The sequence below is a fragment of the Rhinocladiella mackenziei genome (assembly GCF_000835555.1).
Source record: "Rhinocladiella mackenziei CBS 650.93 unplaced genomic scaffold supercont1.7, whole genome shotgun sequence".
NCBI classification, from domain to species: domain Eukaryota; kingdom Fungi; phylum Ascomycota; class Eurotiomycetes; order Chaetothyriales; family Herpotrichiellaceae; genus Rhinocladiella; species Rhinocladiella mackenziei.
The window spans coordinates 887,009-899,849 of NW_013550598.1; the positions used below are offsets into that span (position 1 = coordinate 887,009).

General features: G+C 51.1%; 4 protein-coding genes across 4 annotated transcripts; 2 read left to right on the forward strand and 2 right to left on the reverse strand.

Moving 5' to 3' along the window:
- Nucleotides 1-1,499: 1,499 nt before the first annotated feature.
- Z518_09141 (uncharacterized protein) lies at nt 1,500-3,941 on the reverse strand (the record flags this gene model as incomplete). The annotated part of the gene is made up of 1 exon (XM_013413097.1): nt 1,500-3,941. One exon carries the CDS (start codon nt 3,939-3,941, stop codon nt 1,500-1,502), a length of 2,442 nt encoding a protein of 813 aa, XP_013268551.1.
- Nucleotides 3,942-4,509: 568 nt separating this feature from the next.
- Z518_09142 (uncharacterized protein) lies at nt 4,510-5,528 on the forward strand (the record flags this gene model as incomplete). Its single annotated transcript, XM_013413098.1, has 2 exons — nt 4,510-4,524; nt 4,578-5,528. 2 exons carry the CDS (start codon nt 4,510-4,512, stop codon nt 5,526-5,528), a joined length of 966 nt encoding a protein of 321 aa, XP_013268552.1.
- Nucleotides 5,529-5,737: 209 nt separating this feature from the next.
- Z518_09143 (uncharacterized protein) lies at nt 5,738-8,874 on the reverse strand (the record flags this gene model as incomplete). Its single annotated transcript, XM_013413099.1, has 4 exons — nt 5,738-7,765; nt 7,815-8,686; nt 8,734-8,792; nt 8,846-8,874. 4 exons carry the CDS (start codon nt 8,872-8,874, stop codon nt 5,738-5,740), a joined length of 2,988 nt encoding a protein of 995 aa, XP_013268553.1.
- Nucleotides 8,875-9,297: 423 nt separating this feature from the next.
- Z518_09144 (uncharacterized protein) lies at nt 9,298-12,735 on the forward strand (the record flags this gene model as incomplete). Its single annotated transcript, XM_013413100.1, has 2 exons — nt 9,298-12,332; nt 12,456-12,735. The coding sequence occupies 2 exons, from the start codon at nt 9,298-9,300 to the stop codon at nt 12,733-12,735; spliced, it is 3,315 nt and encodes a 1,104-aa protein (XP_013268554.1).
- Between the last annotated feature and the right edge of the window lie 106 nt (nt 12,736-12,841).

A 12,841-nucleotide genomic window follows, 5' to 3' on the forward strand; every position in this document is an offset into this window, starting at 1 on the left:
CACAGTGAACAATTTGTTCGAGAGTGCTTCATTCTTTATTAGTTCTGCTGACAGAGTTAGAGATTGGGTATTTTGTATACAATTTCTTGACGAGGATTGAGTTCTTCCAGGTAGACAGCGCCGTTGAAGAGATGCATCCGTCTCGGTGCAAGTGTAAGTGAACCATTGTCAGCGAACGCTAAATGCCAGACTACCGAAATATTTGAGCGGCAGCTATACCAGTCAGCGTTAGGCGAAGCAGACAAAGGAATGTGGGCGGTTCTTAGTTCTCAACAAGATGCTCCACAGGGCGTCGAATTCATCAAGGGGATAAATCCGAAAGACTCCTGGTAATCTGGCGAACTCGGTGCCGCTTGCGGCACTTTGGCGGCGCTCTTGTAGCGTTCTGTTCCAAGAAGTTCAAACCACGAGCTGTCAAATGGGGAGTCTCATGCCCCAGATCGTCACCCCAGAGTTGCCAATTTGGTACATGCCAAATTGCCGATCGCCGGCTTTATTCAGCCGACATTAAGCTGTCAAAAAGCTCGAGCTTCAACAATGAAGATGAAAGAACGACACCTAAGGACTCGCTTCGATAGGAATGCGTGCGTCTGAGAAGGACATCCTTGGCCGGAAGGTAGGGCTGGCGGGAGGCCGTTGGTGCTAGGCTGAAAACGGCCATGTTCCTCGCAACAATCAAAGATGCAGCCTCGAAAAGGCAACGATAAAGGTGCCGGGATGGCTGCCCATTGAGAGATGATCTCGCGTAGAATGGCCTGAGTCGAATGGGGGCTTGTCGGGGGGATGGAGTCAAGCTGGTTTTTACAGACGACGAATGGCTTTGAGGTGCCAAAAAGGACGCCAAGATTCAATAGCGCCGGGAGCCAAAGATAAACTCAGAATCAGGGGAAGGAGCCTTCTCGTTCTAGACCTGAAACAGTTGCCTCTATCCTTCCCTCCTGCGCCTCAGTTTGTGATGAATGCTGACCGTTACAGGAATAACAACGGTGCCCACGGACTCCACAAAATCAAAATTTGTCGAAGTCGACCTTTCCCTTCCATCCAGGGTAATATTCCTTCGTCCTCCCATTGGTCATCTACCTTGATTGACCATTTCCCTCGCTCGACGATTATTCTCTACCCAAGTCCTCCATTCGTTCACGATGGAAGATTGGAATTACCTACCCTCGCCGACGCTTTGACATTGTCTAGAACAATCTTTCGTCTGTTGCCACGCTCTTTAGGACCCCGATGTGGGTGATCTCCCGTCGATGGTCCCCAAAAAGGGAGAAATGCGACGGGCAAGAGACAGACTAACTCCACCTACTGTCAGAATCGACGACTAGTCCGGCCCGGCGTGGACTCCGCATTAGAGATTCACAAACGAGGACTGTGAGGACGTCGAAAAGAGGATTCTTCATAGAAATCTGCTCACTGCTCATAGGGAAAATTGATTCTCCCAAGACCGCCAAAAACACCGCCACTTTTGAAATCCTGTGCAAATCAGAAATGATTGCTCATCAACTGCGTCGACTGTCTCCGTCAAAGGTGAGTGGAGCGAGTAAATCATCCAGATCCTGTTGCTGCCCACGTAGTTTTACTTCTTTTTCTTGTGAACATCTGATAAAGCCCATCTTTGCCCACCCTCCCAGTCGGCTAAAGAAGACTCGTCCAGCTGGATGGGCCCGAACCCGGTCCAGCAAAGTAGCCACCGCTCCCCGAACTCTCGAGTCTTCGTGCCAAAGTCCGAGACCGACGTAAAAGAGTCCCGATTCCGACATTGGCGCCATTTCCAACAGCTCAAGAATACTGTCATAATCCGTACAGTACGCTTCGAGAGCGAGGTAAATTGCCCCGGCTTCCGTCGAGGTCAGCCGCAGGGTTCTGAGCTTGGACAACGAATGATAGAGATCAACATAGGGTTTGCTTGGTGCTCGTGAAAGCATGTTGGTCATGCTGACGGGCGAAGTCGGTGAAGTGGGGTCCTGAGAGTGTGCCGCCAAATCCGAGATGAATGCATAGTAGGATCGAGTGTTTCTCCAGCCTTCAATTCTGGCCGCTGAAGCTGCTAGTTCACGAGTTTTAGCCTCGTCGCTTGGCCAGACATACCCATGACCTTTCAAATTCCTGCTTGAAGTTTTCAAAGACATTGGTCGAGGCGGAATGGTGGTGGCCGCTGGTGTCTCAACCTCATCCACCTCTGTTGGAGGAATCACGGTGAGGCTGCTGGCTCCATACACGGTTTCCTCGAAAGCGGCTGCGATGCGGGTGAATTTCGTGATATATGCTCGAAATTTGGCCCGAATAATGGATTCCCCATGGCGTGATGCGATACTTCGGCTGATGTCCTCCATGAAATGAACATCCCCTGTAGCGTCCGCGTGGCCCGAATCCTTCTGATTGAGCACTGCATGGCCATGTTGTTGGAAATACGTGGTCCCCTCGGTGACTTGAGCGGGCTCAATGCAGGACGACACTTTCATTCTTCCAGATGGCAAGTCACACAACAAATCCCACCATTCTGGGTGGTATGAGAATGCCGGATTAGTGACTCCCGCGATGAAACCCGGGACTTTCAGTAGTTCATCAATCTTGGTGAGATCGGTATAGGGAAATGCGTGCCGCGTGAATCCACGAAGGACACCGCCAGATGCCAATGCACATGCCGCAAGGACCGCTTCCGCCACTTCTCCCGAAGGTCGGTTGTGTCCGAGGAAGATCACTCGTTTCTGCGTGAGCATGGCATTGATGAGAACAATGATCGGATGAGTAAAAGCTCCTGAGGTTGTGAGATGGGGATGTAATGCAAACGGCTGGGGCTGTGACGTATGTGGATTGCCAAAGGTTTGAACCAGTTTGATGAGGGAGAAGTCACCCACTGTTTCGGGGGACAGAGCCGTGGGGATTTTGACCGGGATCGGGATCCCATTGTATACAATCTTGGACTCAAATTCGTGAGTGTCACGAGGAACTGTGTATTTGGGTTCCGACTTGATCGGGGATTCTGGAGCCTCCGGCGCTTTCCCGAGAGCCTCGTCCGCCAATCGTTGTGAAATCATTTGTTCAAACTTCTCAACAAATAAGTCCTTTGAGTCGCTTGCCTGTAGTATATGTCGCTCGAGATGCGAGAGTCGCGGCATAAGCGACAAGTCCATCGCGTTAAGAGCGCTGTATAACAACTCTAGGGTATCCGGGGTGGGGGATTTAAAGTAATCTTCAAGAGCGAGCAGCAATAGCGGCTTGTATATGTGCAGAAATGAATGCCTCGTACATATGGCCATGGCTTTAACAACAGCTCCTCTTTTGACGGTGCTGTCTTGCTTGGTGTTGACCAGATTCAAGACATACATCAAAGGTGGACTCTCCAAGCCAGCTGCATCGCTTTCATCACTGCTGGTTTCTTCACCGTACTCATCCATTTCAACGCCGGCAGCGTCGCCGGCTTCTCTCGCGCGACGTCGAGCGGCTCGACGTTCTCTTCGGGCCTCTCGTTCTGCTGCTGCTTCTTCCTCACTGTTGCCGGCATCCTTGTGGAGGAAAAATATTGTCCAATCCTGTTGCCGCACATGTGTTTGATCGGGAAGCATCAATTCAGCCAACATATTTTCGTCAGGACTGATTGCACCAGGGAATTGATGCTCCATAATAGGGCCTCGATCAATGTCAAAGGAGGCGACAAGAATGTATTCCACATGTGGTTCAGTCGAGTGCAGAGGGTACTGGGATTTGAGACGTTTCGTGGGACGATAGGGTCCATCCTCTGGGACAGTAGATATCCTCTGCGAAGATCGATGAGACCCTCTAGGGGACGGGGGAACTAAAGAGCTTTGCGAGGAGACTTTATAGTGCGAAGGAGTGTGGGAGAGGGAGGATTGATGGGAACCCGAATTGGAGGAGAGAGACCTCGGTCGCCCATGATGGGCATTGCCAGGATGAGGTCGATAGGCAATCGTCTCAGCCATCGGTTTCGTCAAGGCAGTCGAATAATATCGATAGAGGTTTTAAGTCATAAAGAGTTGTATGTGAGCAATCAAGATGTTACCAGGCCTCTGAAGCCTGAGGTATTGCAGGATGCCCGGACTGACATTCCAAGGCGTCGATGTCACCCGACACACAGGTGCCCAAATTTGCCTGCGGCAGCCAGCAAAAACCCCTGCCATTGACCCCTGGATTTGTAGTGTAAAACCTTCGTGGTCGGTATACCTTCCATCCGGAGATTGGTGAAGCAGGTATCCCTGCCAACCGGCGGGCTTTTGTTTACGCCCGTGACAAGCCCCACAAATCATGTCGCAGGCATGTGCCATTCCGTCCATGGCTAACAACCACAAAAAGCAACTGAATAAGTGCACTTTGACCCGATTGCTGCTTCAATCAATTGAATATCGGCCTCCTCTGCGACTCTCAGTAAAACGAAACTGTGTCTAAGCTGGACGTCCTCGCCTCCTTTGACGGACTGCTCAGTCGTCCACTTGATTGCAATTAAAGGGCACAGATCTACCTGCGTTCATTGATCAGACCGCGACAGCAATAATGGCGAGTACCGCCGTTGGCACAGCATATATTGTTACTTGGTCGGGGAGCTAATACATCTCCCACAGACATCATACAGGTCCTCTTTCAATTCACCGCGCTCATCCCCCTTCCGTCGTCCTGCCTCACCGAGTTCTCCCACCCTCGTCAGCGGGAGACCTGCCACTCCTCCAACAAACAGAAGCGGTACATCACCGATGACCTCTCCTTCTAAGCTCAAACACGCATATACAGTGTCAGAAGAGGAGGAGGAGGAGGAGGAGGAGGAAGTTGTGATATCTACTCCATCAAAGCCCACCTCAGAGCCGCCTTTCAAGAGAGCACAAACAGAACCACCACCATCACCAACAACCCACCGTCAGCCTTTCCAATCCCAATATGACAATAGCTCTCTATCAGTCTCCAACACCTCCAGAGGACCTCGTAGACTTGTGTCCAACGGCCTCTCCCAAAACGACAATCTATCCAAACTCCCGCCACAGCTCCTGCATAATATGCGCGAGTCTTTCTCAGTCCTCGACTCGAACTCCAACGGTACGATCGACGCCGCATCCGTTGCGGAGACACTTCAGTCCCTGGGTCTCCATGAGAGTAACCTAGGTCAATTCTTCCCCCTGGGACAACCCCAGCAACTATCTCTCCCACAATACCTCGGACAACTGGCCAATATTCTGGTGGGCCTATCTCCACAACAGGAGCTGCTCAACGCCTTCTCAGCGTTCGACGATGATGATAGCGGCCAAATAGATATTGCAGAACTGCGCAGTGCGCTCCTTAACACGGCACCCAATCCGGGTGAGCGGCCGCTGACGCAGAAAGACATTGACCGCGCAATGGAAGGCTTCACCGGCCGAAGAATCCTAGGGAAGAATGTAATTGGCATCGCAGGTGTGCGAGGCTTGAACAATCCCGTTCCAAAGAAAAGCGGTGATGTATTCCGATATCAGGAATTTGTGGCGAATTTGACGGGCGGACCTGCAATGGAGTCTGCACAAAGTCAGGGCGTATCGGCACGATAGTGGATTTTATATTGACCGATGGATTTCATGTACGAAGCAAATGATGCCCACAATGTTTGACCAACCATCTTCATGACGTCGGTAATATACGAATGTGAATGCATTGGATCCTGTCCGCCCATAAAAAGGCTTTGAAAGATATTATTGCGATTTATGTACGGTAAAGATAACTATGTACCGGCGGAAGCGAGTGGCCATTCTCTCGCGCGTCAAACTCCGAGCACGAAACCCAACTCATCCCTTCTATCATCCGTCAGACGTGCCCACTCCAGCAACAGCCGGAAGAAGTACAACTCCATGTCTTCTTTCCGAAGGACTTCCCCGGCCCACTCACGGCCAGCCTCGGCAATCATCTCGCCCTCCTTGAGATGCGGTTCCCACCAAATATTCTTGCCAAACATGGTCCCGTTGATGCCGGCGAAGTACGCGAGCGTGCTCCATACACCGTGCAGACGGACGTCTTGGGGTACGAAATGCAGCCAGGCGGTGAGGCGGGAGTCGTACCACTCACGGAATAAGGCGGTTTTGAACGGCAGCGAGCGAGATTGGAGGAATGGTAAGAAACGGCCTGAAAACCCTGCGCCGTCCAAGTCGAATAGGAACCGATAGCGCCAGTGGGCTTGGAAATCAGAGGGGCCGACCAGGCTGAATTCGGCTTCTTGGTCGGAACAGTCTTGCAGTCCGATCCCGCCACAGCGGGCGATGCGGTCAACGATGGCAATGTCGGTGTTTAAACCTAATTCCTTGGCTGCCGGGCCGGGAAGAATCTGGTACTTGTATTTCGAGTGGTCGGCAGGATTCGGGAGGAGGATGGCGAAGGAGTCGTGTTGCGCGGTGGTCAGGTTATTGGCCATGTGGACGAGACGCTGACGTGTCATTCCACGCCAGGCATGGTCTCCTGAGGATACGCCTTCCGAAGTGGCACCTCGCCAGAATAGGACGTTTTCTTTTTGCTCGAAAGGAAGGTCAGGAAAGCCCGGGTGGTAGTCGTCTTGACCCGGTGTGCCTCTCTCCTTGGTGGGTGCGTAGATGACCTTGTCCATGTAGTTCCAGGCGGAAGGGTAGAGAATGTCGTTGTATCCGTGAGGTTTGGACTGCGAGAAGACTGGCATCAATTGATACGACGTTTTGAAGGCGGCTGGTGATAAGTAGAATCCATGGAGGTAGGCCACATCGGGTTGATGGCATATATCTGCCGCCTCGGACCAGCTGGACACAAACTGTCCTAGAGAATGGGGCGCCACACAGCTACCACATATATGTGATTGAGATGAGATATGAGGAAAGCGTCGTGCGAGAGAAGAAGGCTCACAGCCTACTGAGCCGTATTTTCGAAAGGTATTACGGAAGGACATGTCGCGGAAGATCGTCTCTGTGATGGGTTGTTCGGGAATGGGTAGCCAGCCTGCAGCACGGCCGCCGGACCAGCTCGCGCTACCCGACTTGTCTTGCACCCGGCCTTGTTCCCTCAGGAACTCGATGCTGTCGTATGGTACGGCGACTCTGGACTCGTCGTTCAAATTGAAAGCCAAATCCATGTCGGGCAAGTACCGCGCAAAACTGTTGATGAGAACGGCGACGCCCTCCAGCATCCATCGATGGGTTGGAAGAACATTTTCCTGCACCGCCGCGTTTCCATCCCGGATGGTGATTCCAGATATTTCGTTCCATGGATTAGAAACCATTTCCCAGGTCTGTTTCCTGAGGACCGCCGGCGGGATCGTGCGAAAGGGAAGCAAATCTTCATAAATTTGATCGAATTCATCCACGATCAGCGCAGATCTATTTTTGGCATATTCGAACCAAATATCAAACCCAGGAGGGGGATTGCGGTTGTACCTTTGCTGGTACCGGGCAACCGTCTCCTCAAGTGAGGATACACTGCCTATCGTGTCAAGGTAGTTGTCGTGATGAACTTTGGCATCATAAATTAGCATGTCGATGGGGTGGAAATGCACGTAATCTTTCTTCAACCAGGTTGGGGATATGAGAATGCATAACAACGTGAACAGCATTGCCGAACGAGAAAGGCGCATCGGACCCTTCGTGCCTAATGCTTGTTGAATTCGACGATACGTCCACACCCCCACGATGATGAGAAGGAAGGAGACGGTTGTTGCAGATGTCGGTGCAGGAGGAAATGGATTTTTATGTGACCAAATAAACTCGAATCCGGGTATCATGGTCACTAAAGCTGTAAGGTACGTGGACATGTCCAGGGTGCCACCAATCATGGTCTATACTCCTTAGCACCAGCAGTTTGGTTGAAGTTACAACGAGACTTACCCAATGTAAAGTTGATATGCACAGAAAGCAGAACAGTACAACATGCCCCGCTATCGCAAATAAAGTGCCCACTTCCAAAGAGGGTTGGAAGAACAACAGCCAGGCTCTATCCTCGGGTCGGAAAATGTAGACAATCAGTCCCACCATCGACCATACCACTGATGTGGCAATCATCACAGAGCTCCATAGTATCACGCATCTTCGCCCGGACAGGCCCCGACCATCACTCTTTGGTGATGTCTCGTAGATGATGAGAGCAAGACCAAGATCCAAGAAAAGGGCTAAAACTTGCATGGCTGGTATTGTCTTCGACTCCCCAACAACGAGAGGGCAGATGTATGTCGAGTTCGAGGAGCTCCAGAGGCCCTGGGTCAGATAACAACCGTAGCATACCAGGAACGTCGACAATAGAAATCGTGTGCGTGGCCTTAGGATGTATGAAGCCACTGCTACTCGTAACGAATCGTATACACTGCTGTCGGGCCTTTCTTCGTTCTTGAGAGCGAGCGCGCGTTGCGATCGGACTGCGTCATAGAAAGCTAGCATAAATGGCAGGAATACTTCAACGCTGTCGATCGTGCACTCGGTGGCATTTGATATTCGTCGGTAGAGCTCAATGCGCAGCGACAAAGCGCATACTGCTACCGCCAGTATTGAAATGCGAACCTTGCCATTCTGGTGAGGCTGCGTCGAAGATGGACTTGCATGTTCCACTCCTCCAGTTGCCTGTCCAAGATCCTCCAGAGGCAATGCGGTGTAGAGTCCTTGCTTGGTGTCGGGGGTTTGGAATAGTCTCGGTAGAACCCTGCTGGCGCTAGGTAGCGCAAACGAGCATGCCAGTAACGCGAGGACGACGAGATGGACAGGCCGGTCTAGACGAAGTCAGCGAGACTCGCAAAGAGACTTTCCTTTTACTTACCATGAGCAGTCGATATGGGGAACAGGTGTGCAAGGCATGCCGCCGTCACCATTGAAATCCTGACAGGGTCAGTGCCTGCGCATTGAGAAACAGACTCACACATATGACTCACCAGGAGCAGAGCGTGTCAAATTTCGCCATTGTCACAAAGTTCGTGCGACCGGGGCAGTTTCGTCAGGAAGAGGAGTGACGCGTGTAGACCAGGATTGAATGTCGCATGTCCAGCTTCCTTCGATTGGGAGGCATCACGAATGTCAGGATGCGGGACCTTTCATTGAATAAAGTGCTCCATCAAAGATGCGCAAAGGTTGACCGGTTGTCGCATGCACAATCGTTCTCAAGGTTTGTGGAACATGGAGATAGCGGGCAGTGGGCCATCGATCCGACTCCCCTCGCTGCCACGAGGCTGGGGAAAAATTCTCCACCCTCGTCCCGGCGAGGAAACTGCGCCGAGCGAATTTTTGGGAGAATGTTTCTCACTTTTCGGGCAAATATTCATTTTCACAATACATCTCTCCATTATTGGTTGTTGCCTGGGGCGGAGGGTGGCCGGGGATTTCTCAGATGCCTCGGAAAGCCATTGACTCGCGCATTCCCGCGCTCATTCGGAATGGCATCCAGGAGAAAAAGCGCAGTTTCATGGTCGTTGTGGGCGACAGAGCCAAAGATGTCATTGTCCATTTGCACTATATCATGTCCTCCGTCGATGTCAAGCAGAATAAATCCGTCCTATGGGCCTACAAGAAAGATCTCCTCGGATTCACAAGTCACCGGAAGAAGCGAGAAGCAAAGATCAAGAAAGAGGTTAAGCGGGGAATTCGAGATCCCAATACTGAAGACCCGTTCGAACTCTTTGTGACCTTGCACAACATTCGCTATGTCTATTACAAAGAGACGGAGAAGATTCTTGGTAACACATATGGCATGTGTATCTTGCAGGATTTTGAGGCCATAACCCCCAATCTGCTTGCCAGAACCGTCGAAACTGTGGAAGGTGGAGGACTGGTTCTACTTCTGCTAAAAGGCATGAAAAGCTTGAAGCAACTTTACACAATGTCTATGGATGTCCACTCAAGATATCGAACCGAGGCACATGATGATGTCGTGGCCCGATTCAATGAACGATTCATTCTCTCGCTGGGGAACTGTGAGTCTTGTTTGGTCGTGGATGACGAGCTTAATGTCCTACCCATCTCTGGGGGAAAGAATGTTCAAGCTCTACCGCCACCGACGACCGAGGCGGACAGTTCATTACCCAACAAAAGAGAATTGAAGGAGATCAAAGCTAGCTTAGCTGACAGCCAGCCAGTGGGATCTCTCATCACTTTGGCAAAGACCGTGGATCAAGCCCAGGCACTGCTGACTTTTGTCGATGCCATTTCCGAAAAAACTCTGCGGAGCACTGTCACCTTAACAGCTGCTCGAGGAAGAGGAAAATCTGCCGCTCTTGGTATTGCTGTCGCGGCCGCAATCGCTCACGGTTATAGCAATATTTTCATCACATCTCCCAGTCCTGAAAACCTGAAAACCTTATTTGAATTTGTGATCAAAGGATTCGATGCACTCGAATACATGGACCATGTCGACTACACCATACTGCAATCAACCAATCCAGATTACAATAAAGCTATCGTACGGATAAATGTCCACAGGCAACACCGACAGACCATCCAATACGTCCAACCCCAGGATGCACATGTCCTCGGTCAGGCCGAATTGGTGGTGATAGATGAGGCAGCAGCAATTCCGTTGCCGTTGGTGCGCAAGTGGATCGGTCCGTATTTGGTCTTCATGGCTTCAACCATCAATGGCTATGAAGGAACCGGACGATCTTTGTCGCTAAAACTCATCCAACAACTGCGGGACCAATCTAGAGGCGGTGCCCGGGCGAATGGGGAAGACCTTGAAATCGCCGACAAAGCAACGGGGAGAGCAGCCAAAGACGGCCCAAAAGTCTACTCGGGAGGACGATCACTGCGGGAAATTACCTTATCGGAGCCTATTCGATATGCCCCCGGAGATGGCGTTGAGAGGTGGTTAAATCGACTATTATGTCTCGATGCGACACTGCCGAAATCGAAAATGAATACCCAGGGAACACCACACCCGTCGACGTGCGAACTGGTCCATGTCAACCGAGACACTCTGTTCTCATTCCATCCTGTTTCAGAAAAATTCCTTCAGCAAATGATGGCACTTTACGTCGCTTCCCACTACAAGAATTCTCCTAATGACCTCCAATTAATGTCTGATGCTCCAGCACACCAGCTCTTTGTCCTCATCCCACCGATTCCTGACGACGCCAATAAACTTCCGGAGCCTCTCTGTGTCATTCAAGTCGCGCTCGAAGGACGTATTAGCAAAAAGTCTGTCTTGAACAGTCTCTCGCGTGGCCAGAGAGCTGGTGGTGACCTTATTCCTTGGCTCGTCAGTCAACAATTCCAAGACTCGGAATTTGCTGGATTGTCCGGCAGTCGAATCGTACGAATCGCCACAAATCCCGAATATTTGAGCATGGGATACGGTTCACGGGCTCTCCAACTCTTGATAGATTTCTACGAAGGAAAATTCACCTCACTGTCCGAGACTGGTGAGTCTACCATGGAAGAGATGGAACATATGCCTCGTGTCACGGATGCTGAACTCGAGGAATCAAACCTTCTTGACGACAACATCAAAGTGCGAGACATCCAACAAATGCCACCGCTCTTCAGCAAACTTTCAGAACGACGACCAGGTCACCTAGACTATCTCGGCGTGTCCTTCGGTCTGACACAACCACTTCACAAATTCTGGAAACGAGCATCTTTTGCCCCAGTCTATCTTCGCCAAACAGCCAACGAATTGACAGGGGAGCATTCCTGTGTCATGCTCCGACCCCTATCAACAAGTACCACCGCCGATAATTCTTGGCTCAGTGCCTACGCTCAAGACTTCCACAAACGATTCCTCACACTTCTATCCTACCAATTCCGCACATTCGCATCTGTCCAAGCCCTCTCCATTTCCGAATCTGCGTCACGAGCAACCAAATTCTCCTCTTCGCCTTCGGAAGATCCCACAAGCCTAACTCATCTCCGTCCCATTACCAAATCCGACTTGGACTCTTTATTCTCACCCTTCGATCTCGCCCGCCTTGAATCCTACGCGAACAACATGCTCGACTACCACGTCATTCTTGACATGATGCCTTCCATCGCACACCTCTATTTCACAGGCCGTCTAAAGCTGCATCCTTGTAACGTCAATCTCTCCGGCGTGCAGCAAAGTATTCTCCTCGCTATAGGTCTACAGCGCAAAGATCTAAGCGACGTGGAGAAAGAGTTGAACCTGCCTAGCAACCAACTACTGGCAATGTTTGTCAAGATCGTGAGGAAAATAAGCACCGCGTTCCGAACTGTGGTTTCCGGCGCCGTAGAGGCTAGTTTGCCGGAGAAGAGGCACGCGGATCTCAACGGCGCCTTGGATACAAGAATCGCCAACCGTGCACAACCCCGATCGGGAACAGTGGATGATGACGACAACGAAGAGGCTGAGGACGTCGATCCGGCGCAGAGAGAGAAGCAGCGCGCATTGATTGACGCGCTGCCGCTTGACAAGTAAGTGAAACCCTTGTCTTACCTTTATCAAAGCCTCCCTTGGCTTCTCTCTTCCTCTCCGTTCAAAATATATATCGGGGGTTTGATCAGTTCGACTAATCAAACCTTTCTGCCTGCGTCTAGATACGAAATCCACAACTCCACAGCTGACGATAAAGCCTGGGAAGAAGCAGAACGACAAGTCCGCGAGGCCGAGGCAGGTTTGGGCAAGAGCACGGTTGTCAGTGTCAAGAGCCATCAACAGAATCCGAGCCAGAAGAAACGGAACGTCGATGACGATGGTAATGTCGATGATGGAAATGACGAGGATGGAGTATTAAAGGAGAAGACAGACAAAAAGAACAGAGGCCGAGACCGGGAAAGGGGTGACCAGAGAAAGAAGAGGAAACATAACCACAGATAATAGCGAGGGGCCGCAAGAGAACTAGCCCAAGTCAAACAAATCACTTTTGATCGACTGAAGAGAGCAAAAACTGAGCCCGGGAACATGCTCGTCCCAGCTATGTACT